The sequence below is a fragment of the Rhyacophila brunnea genome, unplaced genomic scaffold, assembly GCF_057557595.1.
Source record: "Rhyacophila brunnea isolate RB1 unplaced genomic scaffold, BYU_Rbru_1.0 scaffold_5, whole genome shotgun sequence".
In the NCBI taxonomy this organism is placed as follows: domain Eukaryota; kingdom Metazoa; phylum Arthropoda; class Insecta; order Trichoptera; family Rhyacophilidae; genus Rhyacophila; species Rhyacophila brunnea.
Genome location: NW_028233170.1, coordinates 32361161 through 32382586, shown reverse-complemented (window position 1 = coordinate 32382586; position 21426 = coordinate 32361161). Strand labels below are relative to the sequence as shown.

The following is a 21426-nucleotide window of genomic DNA, read 5'->3' as shown; positions in this document are numbered from 1 at the left end:
AGATTGCTGAAATCGAGCGGATTTGATTGGTTATGTGTTGGCTGACCTATAAAAAAGCTGTCAACTTAGTGAAAGCTTTTTATAATTATCGCCTGCAGTGACTCCTATAATTCTGAAAATTAAAAAGAAAATTGACTTGTTCCTGGTAATCACCACTGATACGTATGATATTTTTGTTTATTTTAACTAAATAATCCAGAATCTAAAATAACTTACCATTACAATAATTTTATCTATTGAAATGTTGAAAGAGAAGAAGCTATCAATCTCTTTTGAGCCGCATGCGGCCCAAAATCGGTATCTGATATTATATTATTTTTTTTTTTTTTTTTATTAAAAGCCATGAAGCCTCAATGGAATATTATATTATGACCCGTATTTTTATGCATCTAATGATGACGTGTAGGTATAATTACAAGTACAGTCTAATTTTATAACTAAAAAATATTCATTTAAAAACAATATTTGACTCAATATGTTGAGAGGAAAACAGTAAAATTTGTTTTTTGTACCATTTATTTAGTAGGTATATAGTTCAGGTATACCTTAGTATGTTGCATTCTACTATCCAGTATCAAAATCTTCTACACTCCCTCATTGTCATTCTTCAACTTGAACGAACATAGTAGGTATATTTGGTTAGGCCAGCCGCGTACAAAGAAAAATGGTTTGAGTGGGGTCCATTTTGAAAAAATATCACTAATATCGTTTCATTGATTTTTAAGACAGCAGGAGTGGGAGGGTTAAGAAAATCTAGCAGGTGCCACTGATTGACATTTACTCAGTCTACTACTTATAGCTTCTCATCACTTCAACCATGGAATACTGTACTTTTCCAGACACATTCCAAGACACTACACTTTGAATTTACTAGCGATAAAAACCTGGTCTGCAGGTATGGATGTTCGTTTAAAAGGTATTGCATGTACAAGATAAGTGGTTATCGAATGAGCTATCCCATTCATAGGCTGTTTTACAACCAAATCATCTAATCCTCAGACATGAAGTCAAAAAATTAAATAAAATGTGTATTTTGTTCTTTTCTGGAAGGGAGGGGTCCGGATCCGAAAATCCCCCTATTGTGTGTGGATTTTTACAAAATAAGGTCAAAAACATAAAACATTGCTTGCTTACCTAACTGTAATTTTAATCATTATTAATTAATAGAAATGTATTTTTAATGTTGTATAATATTATAATTAATGCACCTTCGCATAACTGCAAAAGTATATTTTTTTAAATCCTCCAACTTTTTTTGTTCGACCGCGAACTTATAATATAGGTAGGTATGTGGACTCATGATGTCCCTAGACAAAATGCCGCCCCTAGGCAGCGCCAAAATACGTTTTTTATACAGTATTTTTATCATTCATTATCAATTCCAATAGTACCTAAGAAAAAATGTGTTGTATGGATACATTAGGTACTAACAAAATATAAGTAGGTACCTAGATATACCTGTCCTAAACATACAACATTAAATTTAAACTTTTTTTACCCCAAAAATATGATTTTTTTGATGTTGGTAATACAGTCACTTCTTACACATTGCGAACCTGACAAAACAATTACAGTCCTATTAAACCTTTTATATTAATTAATACGTTATTTTGTATCTAACCAGTGTGCTGATTTGGTAATTGTGCCGCAGAGGTGGACACGAGCTTTTATAATTTTTTTTTACGAAAACAGTTTATTCCATGTAGACAATTATTGAATTATAATAAATACCTTTTTCTGTCGGCGCATCGGCTTTTCGATCCAATAATCGTTAATTGAAAATTTGAAATTTTCATACATTTTGATACACCATTACCACAAACTAAGATAATATGAGGTATTATTAGGTTGGGGTAGGTTAGATTAGGTTAGGTTTGGTTTGGTCTAAAAAGAAAGTTGTAATTCTCATGTCCACCTCTGCGGCACATTTACCGCTGATTTTTTTAATGGAAATATAATAATATGTTCGTTATTACTAAGTTTAGCTAACTATTTCTATATTATAGACTAAATGATTCTCCTCGATTTGCCGCCCTTCGAGTAACTGCCGCCCCCAAGCGACGCCCAATCTGCCTACCCCCACGGGACGTCGCTGCGTCTTGGCTACGCCGTATATTGTACAAATAAAATTAGAATTAAATGTGATTAAAAATGACACGTTATTATTACGAAGGCACGTAAAAATTGTTTTCTTTTTTTCTGTCGATGTGTTATTAATTAATTCATCACTGATAAAATATTTACATAATTCCACGCACGCCGCTAGAAAGTTTCACCGAAGAATGTACCTGAGTAGGTACCTGTCCACGGCGAGTCGGTGGGATAGGTAAGGTAGGTAAGTAGCAGCACTAGTAGTGAGACCGAGACTGCGTTGTGCCAGCACTTTGTCGTGTCAGTTCAGTTCGTCGAAATATTTCAACTGTACGGTGAAACACTTGATAAAAGTTACTTTTTTACGAATAAACCGCGAATGTTTTTGTTTTAATCGTCGTGAAAACTTAAAACCAAACTTTTGTGTAGTTTTATATTGTTTATTTGAAAGTAAACTTGTGAAAACTTAGCTGATTTTGTAGAGTTTGTGATGTTTTGTTAAAATAACAGTGAAAAGTTTAAACGTCACTCATAATCAAATACAGCTGTTGGTATTTCTGTTTTAGAGGTTTTATTGAATTAAAATTGAGCCAGTCGTGATACCATTGCTCGGTTTTCTGCATTATTTACAAGTGAAACTGTGAATTCATGTGAAATAATGTGATGTGAAGTTATTGTGATGTATTTGTACACAGAGTGCTTGTTGATAGTTTTTACTGAAGGACGTACTCTTCACTTTGACAACGGAGGAGAATGGGAAGAACCATGCGTATCAAAAGATGAACGATGTAGACAGTTTGGTATGGTCATTCCAATATCTATTTTTATATCTTTTCTTGTTTATCCCAAATTTACCATACAATATAATATTATAGATATTGAATGTATGTATAGGTATATTTACCATGTAGGTAGGTACATACCTGTGTGCCTTTCACTTTTCTGTTTTATATTGTGGTGTGATGTATAGCTAGGCTACCTATTTGAATGATTTTATTCAAGAAAATTAATATTATTCACGTTTCAGTGATTTCTAATACTGACGTGATAGTAGGTACATACTTTTTACTTTTCAATACCCAAACAATTACGGAATAAATAATTATATAACATATTTTATATACATATATTATAAAACATACACCCCTAAGGTTGCACTATTGAGATGAGTATTTACCGAACATTTTTTTATTTACATTGCCAAAACTTTACTGTTGTTCCTCTTGGAATTACCTATCTGCACCCATGACCGTTTAAAGTAGGTATAAACAGCTATATGTACATGTATTATTCGGAGCCCTTGTGTGACAAAAAGAACAATAACAAACATGCTTTGCATGTTTAACAATAAAAAGCAGTTATGAGTCGACAGAAAATGATATTTTTATTTTGAGAAAATGAAAACCAGTTTTCCATTTAATATGACACGGGCCCTACCTGTGTGTGCCCCAATAAATTGTGGTGATTAACTTAACCATTATGTGATCGCAATAATAACATTAATAACTATTGATAAATTGAATAATTGAGAGGTAGGTATCCCATTTAAGTGGTTAAGGCATATCGTTATAATTTTATTATGCTGATAATCTAACCTATGAGATCTGTTCTATTTTTATGTATTATCCACACAATCGAAAAAAATGTACAATATTATTATTAATGAAACGCAATAGGTATTGTTCGTAAATTTGTTGATCGTCCCACGGTTAGACACAGTCAGATTCCAGTCATCATCTTTTGCCATAATTTTGTATCCGTTGTTGTTTCTCAACATTCAAAGTAAAATATTAATGAAGTTCTTTCTAATTCAAATAATTTCCAATTCAGTTGATCTTTTTGATACCAGCTGTACTGAATAGTACTTAGGCACTTATTGTATATACTTACGTATTTTTTATTATGTTTTAAAATTTAAACCATTCTCAATACATACTTTTATGTTTGCATAGTTTTAATGTTATAAAGTAAATACTTAAAAAAATACGTTAAACTATTTATGAATTATTCAAAAATTTTCACTACGTCTTCGAGAGAACTCATCAAACTATAATAACTAGGTACATTACATTTCAAGAATAGAAATATGTAATATTATTTCTTTTGTTATCATAGTGATTAGTATGAACGCTCATTTTTACTTAAAAAAAAACATGCAGAAGTAAGTACTTACTTACTTAAATATTATTAATTCCATTTTACAAAATAATAATATAAATTATATTAAATTCTACATGTTCTTTTATTAATCGATAACTATTTTTCGGTTGTGACACCATTATCAAGGCTACCATTTACCATTACTATTTACCACCACCAAGCTAACATATTCTTGACAGTGGTGTTACAACCTAAATAGATATGCATTAATAAAGTACGTACATTTATTTATTTAGTATGACCTATGTTTAAAATAAAAGATATGTCTATATTTCAACGTTTTTAGATAGCTAGATAAGCTAATCCGATACTAGATGTCCCTCCCCCTTAAAGTCGTCCTGAAACATCCATTTATGCACACAATATTGATCTTAACATTTTTTTATAACATTACCGTTAATATTGTCATGTATGTACAAACGTTTGTTGATTTAATAATATTCTATTGTACAACTTTCAGAAATGTCCATTGTTAGTGCAACACTTTGGAAACATCGACTGAAAACAGCTCATTGCCAAATTTAGTGAGGTAATATTTTAAAGTCCACGTAACATCTTCGAATTAATGGAGTTTGACCATTTTTGTACAAAACGTTTCAAACGTATTCAATAAAGGAACATTATGAATGCCGATTGAAATTTAGTTTTAACCAAAGAGATTCAGTTTTAACTGATTAATGAACTAACATACCTACCCGTAATAACTTACTGTACTATAACAGGAACATACTGACTGACCACATCCTATTAAGATTATTTTTATATTCTATCTTTTGAATGTTATGTTTGTGTGAAAAATATTGTATTGGAATTTATTTTATGACGTACTTAAATATTTTTCATTTAAAACTATAATACCTAGTCCTTGAATTTATATGCACCCGTCAATTACCAACACGGTCGCAGCCATAGAGGTATTAAATAAGAAGAGGGGCAAAGAATCGGCTTTCTCATACAACTGAATGAAGCAGGTCAACAATAGCCGACAACTTACGAGAAATAGCGACGCGATAAAAAAAATGCAGGGCATCACGGAGGATTTACTTTGGTCATTATAATGTACGCATATAATATAATGTTAACGTGGAAATTTTGCCGCAAATTGATTACCAGCCTGCCTCACCATACTCTTTCGCCATACTTGCCTGCTTCACCATACTTTCATATAACCTGCCGCCCCTAGATCGCAGCCATGGCCTCTGCTGGATCAGAACTGTTTCTTCGTGTCAGGCTTATCAATGTGCCCTCCATAGACATACATTTATTTTTCAATTCTGTATTATGTTTTTGAAAAATGATTTTATTGTTTCACATTATTTATTGGTAGGTATATTTTCTACTCCCCTCTTCTTCAGATAGCGATAGGTAGTTATGTACCTACTTAATGTTTGGTTTATATTATTTTTTAAATTTAATTGTCGTGTTGTAAACGTCTTGAATTCTTATTTGTTATGTACACAATGTTTTGTTTTAAGAATAAATGAACGTCCCAAAGCAGATTCATAATATGCAGTTACTGAGATATATTTGCTAGGATAATAGGTACTGAGACATAACGCATGCAGCGTTGCCAACTTATGCTTCGGCCACATAGACAGGTGCTTCGCTAGTCCTGAGCTAGATGCTATGCTTGTCTACTATAAACACTACTGCCACATTGCACTCTACGTGCTTAGGTACAAATTCGTTTGACATTTGGGAGCGCTCAAGTCAACAACGATATGTCGCTCTCAAAACTAACCAGAAAGCTACTTCTCACAGAGAATTTAAGTTTAAAATTTCGAAAAAAAATTCTCAAATTCGAACTTGTTGGGTGCATTCATCCCATGTGTGTGTCATTATTCATAACCTCAAAATATACGGTGTTTGACGTTTGTCATACTGAAGAAACATTCGCCATCTTGCAAAATCCATAGCAATGGCAAAATCACCAGGTAACACAATAAAAATAACCAACACGTTTGTTCGCCGGGAGACTCACGAGGTGACCCATAATCACGTAGTGAGGCGAGAAGCGTACAGTGTGGCCATTGCGATAGAATAGTGTGCGTTCGTTCACTAGGATATGTCACCTACCACGTAGCCACTAAACAAGGCACCTGCCTATGTGGCCGAAGCCTTGGCGTTTTTCTTGTCAAATCTAGCATCTAGTGTTGAATCTAGAGTTTTTCGACACAGCAAACATCTTATAACTTCTCATAATAAAGCTAGAATACTATACCAGGTTTACTTGAAAATTAACATACTGACCTATTGTACTTTTTACTTACTTACTTATATTAAATAAAATAATACCATTAGGTATTTACAAAATTATAACTAAATTTCTTACCTGAATTAATTTGTAATTTTAGTAAGTCTTCTTCGACCGTTGTTCATGTGATAACAATGTTAATAGTTATAGAGCTAGAGCTATAGAGCTAGTTTTTTGAGAGGAAATCTAGCTGCTATACCTATACCATTTTTTCTGTCATCTAGCTTATTTTCTTATCGTATCTGGCCTTTTTGTGAATGATAATTGGCAATACTGAATGCATCAGTGTTCAACAATCACGTAAAATAGCAAATAGGTAGCAGTAGGTAATCTACCTGATTTCGATTTGAGATCATCTTTTTTATAAAGCAGTTGACATCATTCGCAAGATTCGTAGCGAAAACTGAGTCAGAAGACTGCTTCATTAAGGCAGCGCTTCTCAAAACTTTTTCGACCACTGAGTCGGATTTAAAACAATAATAAGTAATGTACATAAGCTGACGTAAGTAGTAAACAAGACAAGTAAGCAAATGTCGAGGTCATGGGCATTATTTTAAAATAATATTATTAAGTATTCATTATTTAACATTTTGTTTGAAAATATTATTTTTTAAGTGTGAACTATCGACTAGCCGGATGAGCCCGATGTGTGGGATGCAAAAATAATCCCACTATGATGATACAATAAGTTAAAAGTTTAAACGGACGATACAATTTAACTATTTATTTATCTCTTTACAAGCGGCGTAGCGTGGGTACAGCGCTACTTCTATAATATTATTGTGTATCAGCATCTGCTGCACGTCAAGCACCGCGATTTCCTAACTATCGACTCGTGTGTCGCCAGACGACATGACGTAATTGTGACGTCAGCCAATACACGCTCGAGGCATGCCGCCCAGCGCACAGTGCTCACCGTAGATAATATTATGATGAAACACCTATATGTGTATGGTGACAATGAATAACGCCGCTGTCTGACCAGCGTTATTTTCTCGAGTGCTATTATCACTCCGGTAGTACGTCACAATGATGTCATATGCCGTCATGTCGACCGGGAAGCTTGCACTCGCAAGTTCTAACATAGGGCCGCAGAGCGCTGTATGTAAATGTGGAAATGATAAAGCGAGGGGGAGGGGGGAATTTTTAGATACCAAGTGACCGTGCTATATCTCCCACTTTCTGAAAATCGCACTATAAGTAAATGTATCAGGTGAAATAATACAAAGGACCATAATAAGAAAACATACTTAAATAGGCACAAGTCTGTTTACTGGAAGCCAGGCGGGAACAGCGGCAATTTTCATAGCCGATGTTGACAAGTCATGAATTCAAGAATGATAACCTAACCTAACCTAACAAATAATCCATTATATCGGCTATATTCCATTAACTCTTAAATATAAATACTTTTGAAAAATACATGTAGCCAGCGCAAAAAGTTTGATGTCTAAATGGAGGTATTGAACATGCCAATTTATTGATGTTCCTATGTATTATTGAAGGAACGTATGAATTGTGTGCACACACGCGTATATAAAGCTTGATTTATGAAACCCAAATGGGCACATGCCAATATTGTGCCATTGTGGTAACATCCTACACTAAACTTAATACTCTCGTCTAAATTGTCAGTGTAAGAATGTTGATAGTTAGGCAAGTAACTATTTAAAAAGGTTAATTTACCTACGCACAAATATTTAATTGGAAATAAACAAAAAAACAAACGTGAACAATATATTTAATAGTCATTATATTTTTATGGATTCTGCTTGTGGATTCAATTATTGTGCGTGGGATTTCCTCATTCTCCATTTAAATGCATATCCCCATCAATATATTATTACTATCAGGATCCGAGACGTTAACTGGCTTAATTATTTATTTAAAAAGCAGTATTTAAGCTCTACAGTTGGTGCGCCATTTGTTAATAATACACCAAAGTAGGTATATAACCATAAAACGTGGACATCGGATAGATAAAATATACTGTATTACTGATTTAATATAAACAATATAATAGCACATAAAAGTAGTTATAAATGTAACCTACACAGCCACAAAATTTAAATAATTCAAGAAAAATGTCTACTGTCTTGGGACCATCAAAAAGGTTAATCGCACGATACACAACATCATGAAACATCACATCCGTCTTGCGATGAGGTATTACACCGCCATCTTATATTAATAAAGCCTGAGCATAACTTTTTGCACAACCAACGAGTGGTCCACTGCCATACTATTTATTCATAAAAAAACTGGCAAGCAGAGTTTGGTATTCTATAATGACTGAAGAGTATAAATAAGTTATTAGTTATTGTCGTTTAGAATCGACTGTCACATTGACAAACGTCCTAGTGTATTATGATATTATTATACACAGAAGAAGTTTACTTTGATTGTCACTTCCAATTATTAATAACACAGAACCACTAAATCAGATGAACTCCAAGGTCTCCAAGATACGTTAAAACAATCTGAAAGAATACTCCAACAAGTGAACATGACAGACGCGTCAGTATGAGTACTCTATAGACAATGACAGGTCATCCATAGATAACGGGAGGGGCGAAAAGTAGGACCAGTCGTGTAATGTATCGGCTTTCTTCTTCAGTGGGCAATGGATGGGTATTGTCAAACAAGACCTTCTTGTCCACTTGTTAAAGATGTGAACTAACAATCCCCTTCAGTACAGCTAATCACACTTCCGATTTCAAATGAGGAACGCCCCCAAATTTATCATTTTACGCTTCCAATTTTCAATCTATTTACGTATTTTGAAGCTTTTTATAAAAAAATATGTCTAAAACGAGCAGGGTGATTTTAGAATTATTATTAGTAAACTTTTGGTTAATTGCGAAAAAGGAAAAGAGTCGCATCTAAAGGGAGTGCCGATATGTTAGGTGAGCCGCTTATATGCCTCAATTAGTTAATTGGTAGTAATTAATGTTCGAATTGGTGTAATTACGGCGAGCAAGCTCGCTTTCTCGCCTCTAGTACGCGTTGCCGCCATGACAGGTACGTCACTGAAAAGTCTTCTATATGCGACTACAGCGACTTCCTGTTATCGCCGATTTCTTTTTGTCGGATAGTAGCATAAAAATCGCATAGTTACAATTATTATATTGGTGGGATCAAATTTATACTTGCCAGTATAGACGGGCTGTAAATGAACCCACAAATAAGTAAAAAGAAATGTTTTAAAAGAATCACTCTTCGGATGGAAAGGGACTGCGTTGATAGCATATTCAGAAGAAATATGCGGGAAATTTCTTTTGATTGTTATTATAATAAGGAAAGAATCCGTATGTCTTTGAGTAGGTAAGAAATCTGTTTCAGACTCGATCCAACTTTATTATGTGGATGGGTGGATCTGTGAAGACTCTAATTATTAATCATACTGGCAAATGATACGTGTAATGTATGTAGCATTCGGTCATTTACGAATGATCATGGAACCTTCACAACAAAATCAAACGTAAGCACCGATTAATTAAAAGAAAAATACGCCACACTTACATATTAATTGTTTTTTGTGGACTGCTGTTTTTGCAGTTGTAACTCGTTAAGTCACATTTTAGATTTTATTTCCCCTGACTAATTTTAGCATGACCGTTTCGAACAGGTTAACTAGATAGCTCTTGGTTTATTAGGTATTGAGTACTATTGTACAACTGCTTCGAATATACAAGAAAAACTTGAGGATCTCTTGTAAAATCAAGTTGTAACGACAAGAACATTGTAATAGTCGTAAATCTATCCAACTAATTTGCAAATAAATTGTGACGGCGCACTGTTATGGTACGTTTACATCTGACACTTATACCGTTATACTTATTTTATGTGTCTGACATAAAAATTCACTTACTGTTTACACCTGCATGGATCTGACATAAAATGCTCGTATACTTCTCGTTGAAATAAAGTCTCGACACTTTATTCAATGGCAACATTTGGAATAAATATATGCGGTGTTTACATATGGTATTGTAACTTATTCGGACACTTATTTCGTATACTTCTCAAAAACGTTATGTCAGTTGTCAATATGGGAATGTTAAAAAAGTAAGCAGCGAGTGTTATTATTTTCTATCTTTCTATAAGTCTTTTGGCAACAAAAAGGAGGAAAAAATGGTCTAGATGGATGCGGGAATGGATTCAGCGACGAGAAGAACTAGGTGCCTTCCGTTTAATGTCAGAGTTTAAAATCGAAGATCCAACTCAATTTGTGAACTTTAGTTTGCAAGATTGGACCTTTTGCCAAAAAACAAGACACACAATTCAGAGATGCGTAGAAGAACGATTAACAGTAACATTGCGATATCTAGCACTTGATCGTCATTGCATATTCAATATAATATTATCGTACCTAATACGAGTGCAGGTGTGGACCAAAATGAATTAGGTAATACCATTTGAAGCGCATTTTTTCTTCACAGAGTGCATCAGAATTAATCGTATTGCCGAGAACAAGCGATATTTTATTTTCGAACAAAATCCATAGAACACGGCACATCCGATTTATTTCTCATTGTCTATGATTTTTGACAGATCGCTACAGTACATTTATTAACGTAAACGTTGGGCATACATTCATGGTGTACCTATGATAATTGATTGTCCGTTGTTTTAGAAATATACATATGCAATTCACTAGGTACCTGTCAAACTACGAATAATGTGTCAGGTACTTGACATAAAAGTAGACGGTGGTCCAACTTCGGTGATATATCGCTCCAAGTTCGAACTTGTCGAATACGCGGTGTTTACATTTGTGTCTATAAGTAGATTGAATAAGTGGCAGGTGAGAGTCGACACACGCAAAATAAGTGGCAGATACAAATATACTTACTGTTTACACTTAAGTGAATATGGTGTCATACATAAATATGACCATATTAGTGTCAAATGTAAACGTACCATTAGTACATCTCTTGTTTCTAACTGAATCGAAGGAAGTCTGTTTCACGCAGAGATTCTTGTGGTAATTTGAAAACACTATAAATATTCTAGCTAGATAATATGACAGTTAGGAACGTTTGCATTACACGGGACCGACTGCATAATATTATGCACACTTTATTTAGTTTATTTCAATGACAGCCAATTTGAAGGCATTCGAAAAACATATCGAGGATTACCTCATGTGAACGTGGAACGTGAAATATAATGCATGCCAAATATATTGGATAAACCCTTTTTCTGTGTATCGTAGTAGATTTTTGGGTTTCCACCGTGTGTCCTTTTTCCTTCTTTACTCGACGTTTCGGGCTCGTTGCAGAGGCCATTATCAAGAGATGATATGATACGAGCGTTATGATACGAGCCCGAAACGTCGAATGAAGAAGGAAGAAGGACACACGGTGGAAACCCAAAAATCTACTACGATAAAAAACAACCGTGAAAGCCTCACGATTTTTCTGTATCAAAATTCTTGAAACAAGTTCCAACCTAACAAACTGCTTCTCCATCTCTTCACAGTTTGTATGAAAATTAGTAGACTTGGGGTGCTTTTATTGTTTCAGTTTTCAAAATTTTTAGGCTCCATCTTCATAAAAAAGGCCAATCACATATTGCGATTGTCTTTATAGCAAAGATTTATTTTGTTTTTTTAATTTCTCATTCTATTTTTCTTCATTAATTTTACGTGCAGGTATCGGAGAGTTTCTCAGGGATTTGTGCTATGACAATTGGAAATAACTTGTATCTGTGAAGCCTAAGGATATGATCCATTAATATGGCTAAGTGTAGGGCAGCGATTTCCAAACTGTGAGGCGCGACTCCCTGGGGAGGCGCGGAGTGTTGCAAAGGGAGGCGCGACACAATTAATGTAGCCACAGGTTTGCAGTTTGCAAATGCATAGTTTATAAAACGGTCGCTAGTTAATACTACACTACACACTACACAGTACATAAACTACACAAAAAAATAGTCCTATAAAAGGTTGTCTGCAAACCTGTCTGAAAATATGGAGACTAATTTTATAATACCTGAAGTGCACTGGCTATCTCGTGAAAAAATTAAATAAAAGGGTCAAATCTTAATGTTGAAATTTGTTTAGGAATGATAATTTTGTTGTTAAAATTTGGTTGAAAGTTTAAACAGAAGAGTGAATAAATCAATGCATCACTGATTTAAAAAACAGAGTGAAGGCATTCATAAAAAATTGGAGCTTTGGAAATCAAAATTACAAAAAAAAAATAAGTTCGCCATGTCTCCACTTTTAAATGATTTCTACGCCAGATATATTGAAGCAAACAAAAATCTATTTCGTAAGTTCTTGGTTAGTTTGCTAATGCACTTTTCACATTATTTTATTAACAGTAAAAAAAAGTCGGTTGTGTTTCAATGATCCTGGCCTGGGGGCCCGCTTCAGGATGTGGGGCACATGATAGAATCCATTTGTCAATGAACGATGATGAATTTATTTGCACTGACTGCATTGAAATTGATTATGCTAATAAACAAGCATATTCGTCGCATGAAAAACTAATTAATTTAAAAATGACTATAATATAAGTAGTAAAACCTTGTTTATTTTTGCATTTTTGTATTAGTACATTGTTTACTATTTAAAAAGGTGTCTGTATTATTTAATGAAATAAAGGGGTTTGAGGCGCCAAGATTAGATGTTTTTTAAAGGGAGGCGTAGTAACATAAAGTTTGGAAACCACTGGTGTAGAGCATAATGTATTGAAATCGGCGTTTTGCAAAACTAACTACTTACCTAGATATTTACGAAAATTTAAAATTACGATATTACATAAATTATAAGTTAACATTCAATGGTAAAAGTATGAAAACTGTACAATGTTAATTGTATAATTATTAAGTAACATTTATGTTTTAAATAGATTGATAGTTGCTTTATGAGCGGTTAATTGAATAAATGCACACATCGTGGATACAAGTGTCCCTAGTATTTGAACAAATGATTTTCATCCTTTTTGTGGTTAGTGGAACCTTTAGAGCATTTTATAAAATCTTGGGGATCACAACTCACCTAGACAAAGTTAAAAATTGTATGTAAATTCATTGCCTACTATATTTTATTATTTCTTCGTGGCTATCTTAAACAGGTATAATGTGAAGAAAATCTTTAAATTTATCAGTACATAAGTATACACATTCTTGAACAAACATCTTCATGGAATCTACTCCCAAATGAATCTTGTTGACATCCCATTATTAATTTGCGCCCGCACCTAGAATTTTCAATGCTAGTTGAGTTGATACACAATACTTATTTTCGATTTTTTTAAAAGTAAGTACCAACATAATATTATCAGGTAAGTAATTAGTATTTTTATAAGTACTTCGGTTATTTTATATTTGGATATTGTGCCGCTTTTGTGAATTCTCGCAGTACCTGATTGAGAATCACTGATTTAAACAATACAAATTGCATCACTACGTCAGTTGTAGATATAATTTATGTCAATCAGGTTTCAATATTACAATCGAATATATTATTTAATGACATATAAATATGATGCAGCATCAATGCCCACATATTAATTCAATATGCATTACATTACAAATTATTGATCTTTAAACCCACTTTTAAATTTGTATTATAAGCAGTAAATGGTGTGGTTTTCTTTGATCGCAGTGGTGTCTTCGCTATGTGACGATTAATGCGATTATCGCACTGCATTTGGTGTCTCTGGAAACGAAAACGGCAGTTTCGTAAAATGGCATATCAAAAAAAATCTTTCTTATATGAATATTTTCTAAACAAAGTATTCTTAAATGCCGTACGTAGTAAGTATGTATACTAATAAAAAATAACATTTTGGAATCGTTTTTTAGGAATTATATCATTTTAGAAAGAAATTACATTTTCATTGACTTTTATTTTAAAATTTTACGAGAATGGTATGGTAATGGCTTACTTGATAATAATACTAGAGAAATATTTTTTTACACAATCAAAAAACGATTTGATGAGCCGTTGCATTACAATGCAAGTATGCACTTGTGATCATCACATTACCATGTGTGCACACTGAAAATTTGTTAGGGTTAGGAAAAAAATTCCATAATTAATATTTTTTATTGATTTTTGAGGCGGCGGGAGAGGGCGGGATTAACAAAATAAAAATACCCGCCCGCGGAATACCGCACTACTCCAGGTATATTACCCATCCCCAGACACTCCGCCATTTGAGTCCGGGGAGGGACCGGACCCGCAACCCCCTCCCCCCTTATGTGCGCGCCTGCACGTTGCTATATTTCAACTACAGTGAATAGTAAAATGGAAAAAAATAAGTTAAATCACCACCATTATTGATAACATTGATAAAATTTTGATAATCGCATGGAAAAATTTAAATATTCTGCGGTTGCCGCTCGAGTAAAATCGCTGCCATTTGAGTGTATGCATTCATTTTGGTTATATTGAGGCATGTTCTAAAAAGATCGTGGCTAGGCGATGCGCGGATTGCGGGTCGCGGGTGCAAATGACGCATGCCGAACGAAATATAATTTGTCATATAAATCCAACATGCGTCCATTTAATGTTCGTTTATTGTTCTATTAGTAACAATAATAATATATTCATTGACATGTTTTCTTTTTAAAGTAAATGGGTAACGTTTTTTGTCATCTTTACACGATTTAAGAATTAATACCCCCGTCGTCATCACGAAACAAATTGACGTATTCACACCTCGACGTTCGGTCTCCGAATGCCAGCGAGTCCAAAATTTCGTCGCGTCTATAGTTGAAAATTTTTTGCCGTTTCACTGAAGTATCGCCTTAAGTTAATCAGTAATCATGACAATCATAATATTTTGTATCTTTGATCGACGATTCTCGAATATCACAGATGGACGTGAATAATATGTGTTAGATTGGAATCCTTACGTGAAAACTGATGGCATGGTCGCTAATAAAATATGTAATGTGACAAACAGATTAACATATAAAATGTCAACTCGTTTCGCGAAATCTGGGTCGTGAATGCTGAATATCGGGAGTCAAAGTGGTTATGTAGGTTATGTTATGCGACCAAGCCGTCTGTTGAAGCGTTTACTGAAGAGGGTCTCGATGTCGACCGCCGGACGCGGCGTCTGTCCGCATTGTTGTATGTAATTAATTATCTGACACCATGTTTAGAAAACTGAAAATATTCGCATTCAAAATTGAATTTATGTAATTCGTTGCATTCGGTTAATGTAAGCGGCCCAATGATAATTCGATGGCATGAATTTATCGTTCATGCAGCATTTTTTCCACACTGATGTAGTATAGAATCATGTATTTTGTAATATTTCTATACTGATAAATAATTTTATATGTCTGTTTGTGATTTCGAAATATTTATCTTTTGATCGTGTTTTGACTATTTACAGTTTACACCATGGGCTCTTAAGGTTATGGGTCGCTTGGTATATTGTGTGTCATCGAACATTTTCAACAATATACTCGTATATAGGTAATCCAATCCCGGGATCCCGGACAATTTTCGATACCTATGAATCCCGGGATTAGTAAACATAATCCCGAAATCTTCGGGATTGATTTTTTTTATCAATCACATTCAATTAGTACCTAAGTGTAAAAAAATATGTTAGTGAATTGTATGTACCTGCACATGTCACAGGGGGAATCGCCGGTTCACGGATAATAAATAACCATTTTTTGTTGTCATACAAAATCGTAACAACATCAGAAAAATAATAAATTGAACACTGACGTTTTGGCACTCGAACGGCGTCTAACCGCCAGTGCCACGGACGTACAGGTAGGCACTTGTTTCTACGCAAAATTTTATGAATGTTATCTTTTCTTAAATAAATAAAAAAAACTGTTTTACTATCACATTATTATCTATATTACAATATTATTTACTCCATTAAACCCTAGGGGCGGCAGGTTATGTGAAGCAGGTAAATATGGTAAAAAAGTATGGTGAGGCAGGCTGGTAATTATTTTACGGCAAAATTTCCACGTTAGCATTATATTAAATGGGTACGTTATAATGACCAAAGTAATTCTCGTGATGCCCTGAATTTTTTTTATAGCGTCGCTATTTCTCGTAAGTTGTCGGCTATCGTTGACATGCTTCATTCAGTTGTATGAGAAAGCCGATTCCTCTTTTATTTAATACCTCTATGATTAAACCCATGTATTTCCAAGATTGAACGTACACAATATTAACATTAAATGTCTTCCTAAATAGTATATTATACTAGACGTTTTTGACCGATTTTATCAGTGCTATTTGTATAAATAAAAAAATAATATTAACTATCGAAAAAACGCTAATCCCGGGATCTTCAAATTGAAATCCCGGGGTCAAAATTTTGGCTCGAGATTGGATTCCCCACTCTTATATCTTGTAATATTATGTAAACTATGTATGTATGTACACACGCTGCACACTTCGCACGGTGTGGACTTGGGGTTGTCAAGAAAATATTGATACTTTAATCAATACGATGGTAATAATTCTACTATCCACTATGACTATTTGTCGCGGCAACGGGGTATGTTATCAAAATTATTTTCAGTTGTTTGGAAGTTGAGACGGATGAACATATGATTCCTCTTTTGAGACGTGAAATATATTTAATATTTATATGAATAGATACTTACATGCTGTAGTGATTTGTGTAATTATGTAACCACCACAAGGACACACTATCACTATAGTAATAAAGAATAGGAATATTTTTCACCAGTACTCATGTAGGCGCTACAATCTGTTTTGACAGTAAAAGCGACTGACATGAATAGGACTACGTCTATTCTCTAAACTCTATTCGGAGATGTTTTTAAACAACTCTTTTTTTTCGTCGGGATGTTGATCTAGGATTGTGACCCGGATGTCTTCGTCGTCGGTCAGCCTTCTCCACGCCTAGGCTACATACCTCGGTATTCATCAGTGGAAAGGCTGAGGCATTATTAATTGGTTGAATTTTAAGTTTAAGGAAAATTTTCTTTAGTGGATAGTAGCGCAAAAATGTTGTGTTCATTTTATGGTCATCCTATGCTTGCGTATTCGGAAAGAGGCTTTCATTTTGAGTTAATGTAATGCATACGTCGACATTCCAAGTAGTCAAGTACGTCATGGTCTATGATTTTATAGTCAATTATTGTGAATTGCTTTTTATTATGTTCTCATAAATAAATATATGATTGTGTGATTTTTATACTGGCAATACTACAGTTTTATTTGTACAGCTATCTATTTAATAATATATTAAATTCATAAGGGATATGTATCTTCCGATATATATATATTGTATGTGTTACCATTCCAAATTCAAAACGCATTATTCTAATATCCACTCATTTTATACAATATTAAAAAAAATAAAGGAACGTCCCATCTTATGTCACTTACATATTGCATACTATCCAGTATCCACTCATTTTATAGAATAAAAAATACAAACGAATACCTATCACATTTTTTCTCTGTCAGTGTCATTTTTAAAACGTTTTTTTGTTTATTGGTTGCTACGATTTTTAAAATCTATTTGACATATCTGCAAGTATGTGATAGTGTTATTGGATCAGCACAACAACTTTTCTCCCTCAGAACTTTCAAAATGTATTTATGTTTATAATGACCATTATTGTAATTTAGGTAGAGAACATTTTTCGACCACATTCACATGTATTTGTATTGAGGGGTCGTCCATAAATGACGTCACATGATTTCAGTTGAAAATGATCTATTTCAGTATAGTGTTCTCACGGAAAAAATGAGTTCATTATAATATTATTGTGTCGGCTTCGTGGCGTCATATTTTTTACAACACGCATAGTCACAATCATTACATTGTAAGACCCCCCCCCTAAGGGCGTGGCATCATATATGGACGACCTCATATCTGTTTACGACACGGTCGCTTACGAGGGTCATTTTATTTTTCACATGCTATGTCCATCAGTAAGTCAACGAATACAACCTGTCACAACGACACCAAATTGTTGCTGATTGTCGCCAATGGGTCAATGGCGTTAGATACGTCCTACGCTCAGTGCAATATTATGTGTGGTTCCTGACGTCGCGTCACTTTCTCTTATAGCTAACTAATATTTAATTTGATATCTCATTAAAAAGAGTTTCTTACGAATAATCGCTCTCTCTTTCGCGATACGTTTTGTCTTCACTTGTCTCGGTGATTCCCAACCATGGTTCCGTGAGCCGTATCGGGGTTCCTGCGAAAATGCTAAAACATACAATTTGAAACCTATTTAAGTAGTAATAATTATTATATATTTGATAGACCATCTCTCCTTATTTCATTAGGCAGTCGTTAATGACATGTCAAATTTTATGAGACGCGTTGCCGTCACTCGGGCAGCGATCATCTTCCCTTAGTTTGAATCACGGATTGTTGGTGATTGTCGATGTGTGAATCATATTTTTATGATTTTTTTTGCATGCATCCAGCTAAAATAATTATGTAAAATGATAAAATTTAAAGTATGTATATGGATGGCAAGTTGCCGATGTATATCACATAGTTTTACGTGTCCGTTTTGTATTATATCCTTATGTACCTACCTTAAATACCACGGTCTAAGAAGATCGTGGCTAGACGATGCGCGGATTGTGGGTCGCGGGTACAAATGACGCATGCCGAACGAAATATTATTTGTCATATAAATCCAACAGGCGTCCATTTTGTTCTGTTTATTGTTCTATTAGTAACAATAATAATATATTCATTGACATGTTTTCTTTTTCAAGTAAATGGGTAACGTTTTTAGTCATTTAAGAATTAATACCCCCGTCGCCATCACGAAACAAATTAACGTGTTCCCAGCTCGACTTTCTCTCCCCGAATGCCAGCGAGTCCAAAATTTCGTCGCGTCTATATTTGAAAATTATTTGCCGTTTCACTGATTATCGTCTTAATATAATAATCAGCTAAGTAGAGGTTCTAAAACAAAAAAGGTTGGAGATCACTGATTTAGTTGCATTCAGTGATTTCACATATAATACTTTTTTAAATATGGCTACCTATAAGATGCGCGTGTCAGTAATAAGTGCATTTAAAAATAATAATCACTGTCTACGTATTACCGCTCTTATGCGTGCTCAATTAACCGTAGAATGTATTTTTTTTTTGTAAACTATTATCCGTCCAAATATGGTTATTGCTGGAAATCTCATATCTCAAGTTTTTTGCACTGCAATAAAAAATTTACATTCGTGCCGAATATAATTTATCCACGGTGTATAGGGTGACCATAGATATAGAAAAACAGATGGAGCCTAAAAATATAAAAGTGAAACAAAATAATTACAAAATAAAAATAACTTTTTATTTACCACGTTTTTAAATTTTCTGTTGAATCTTATAAACTTGACAATTCTATGTATTAATAAATACTTTTTTTGTACTTGATACAAATACTGAATAAGTATTGAATACTGAAATGTCATTTTGACATTTCATATTGATTTCCATAGTAACGCACGTATATATTAATAATTTAGTTGCTAGGACCACCCCCTTAGCAACCAATAATAGTCTTTTACTTTTTACGGATTTTTCTGAAATAACTTTCCATACAAAACAGAATTAACTGAAAATGAATTCAATTCTGCTTAAAGATGGCTAAAAGTATTAAAATAATGCATTGGCATCGTGTTCTGATATACTTATTCTAAAAGTTTCAAATGTCTAGCTAGTCGGGAAGTTAGTTAAAAATCGTTTGTAAGATTTGTACTGGACAAACAAGAATACGAGCTAATAAAAACGTTGTAAAAAACACCGGATCATAGTTGTGCTATGTTGCAAAATTTCAAACGTGGAACTACGGACTACGTTCAGGTAAAAACAAAAAATGTGAAATTAACACATTATGTAAGTTATTCTCGGGAATCTAATTTCTATGACACATTATAATACACTTACATATTATGCGGTTTTCGCGACCCGGCTTTCAATCGTCTTCGCATATAATATAGACAGTCAATTGCTTAGGTAGATTCCGAATATAGTCAATTTTCTTACACCTTTGATATAACTTGCAAACAGTTTGTAATACGTCATGTTCATTTGTTCACCAAACCGATATATCTTGGTCTGGACTAGGCATTATGCCCCGTTTACACGTGCATAGACTTACTGTGCACAGAAAGAAAATGTATGGGGAAACATGTACTATCCTACAGTTGGCAAGATTGCGTGCATAAATCAAACAAGATTGGAAGCTTCCAAATTTTGATGATTTTTTCCGTGCAAGTAAAATCTGCGCCTGCGCAGTAGAATGATATTGGTGAACCTGCCGGTAAAAAAAACGAACTACTCATTTGAGGTTAACTGATTTTCAATGCGTCCTGTCAAAATAGTAGTATAAAATGACAACATCGCGCCTTGCTTACTCTTGAAGAATGAGATTGGAGAGACAATCAGCACTTTTACGTGTAAACAGTTATTGTCATGACAGTTTAAAATAAGCACACTTGCCGACAGTAATTCCATGCATGTGTACAGGCGCTATTACTTTTCCGTTTTCAACATTTGATATTTCAACGAAAATAAATGACAGATTTCTAAATACGGGACAAAATAATGTGGTTTTTCCAGTAAAAAAAAGACAAAACTTACAGATTCAAATTTATTTAAGTACCTACATATTAACTTTATAAATTGAAGACGTCCACAGCATGACATTTAAAAACAAAGAAATATACACAGTGTCAGAAAAAAAACGGTATAAGGAGTAAATACAAAAATATAATATATTTACGTGAAAGTACGCCGTATGAGCTATATAGACACTATTTAAAAAAATTACAAAGCAACGTATACTTATCGTCACATAGGTGGAATATATCAACATCTGAAGCGATTTGGTTGAACAGTTATTGCCCTCCCAATTGGCATCACCAATGACAGGTTAGTTTTGCATGTTGGGAGAACAAACAACTGATGCTCCAGACA

At 33.9% G+C, this 21426-nt stretch overlaps 1 protein-coding gene across 2 annotated transcripts in view; it reads left to right on the top strand.

The window, feature by feature from the left end:
* Window positions 1–2328: 2328 nt before the first annotated feature.
* Window positions 2329–21426, top strand: part of Rgl (Ral guanine nucleotide dissociation stimulator-like) — a 150831-nt gene continuing 131733 nt past the window's right edge. Inside the window, exon 1 of one of the 2 annotated variants that reach the window (XM_085956036.1) lies at window positions 2329–2891. In XM_085956036.1, the coding sequence (XP_085812162.1) occupies window positions 2871–2891 (21 nt within the window). In that variant the 5' untranslated portion in view covers window positions 2329–2870. The remainder of the gene's footprint in view (window positions 2892–21426) is intronic. The other variant, XM_085956035.1, reaches the window with a different exon arrangement.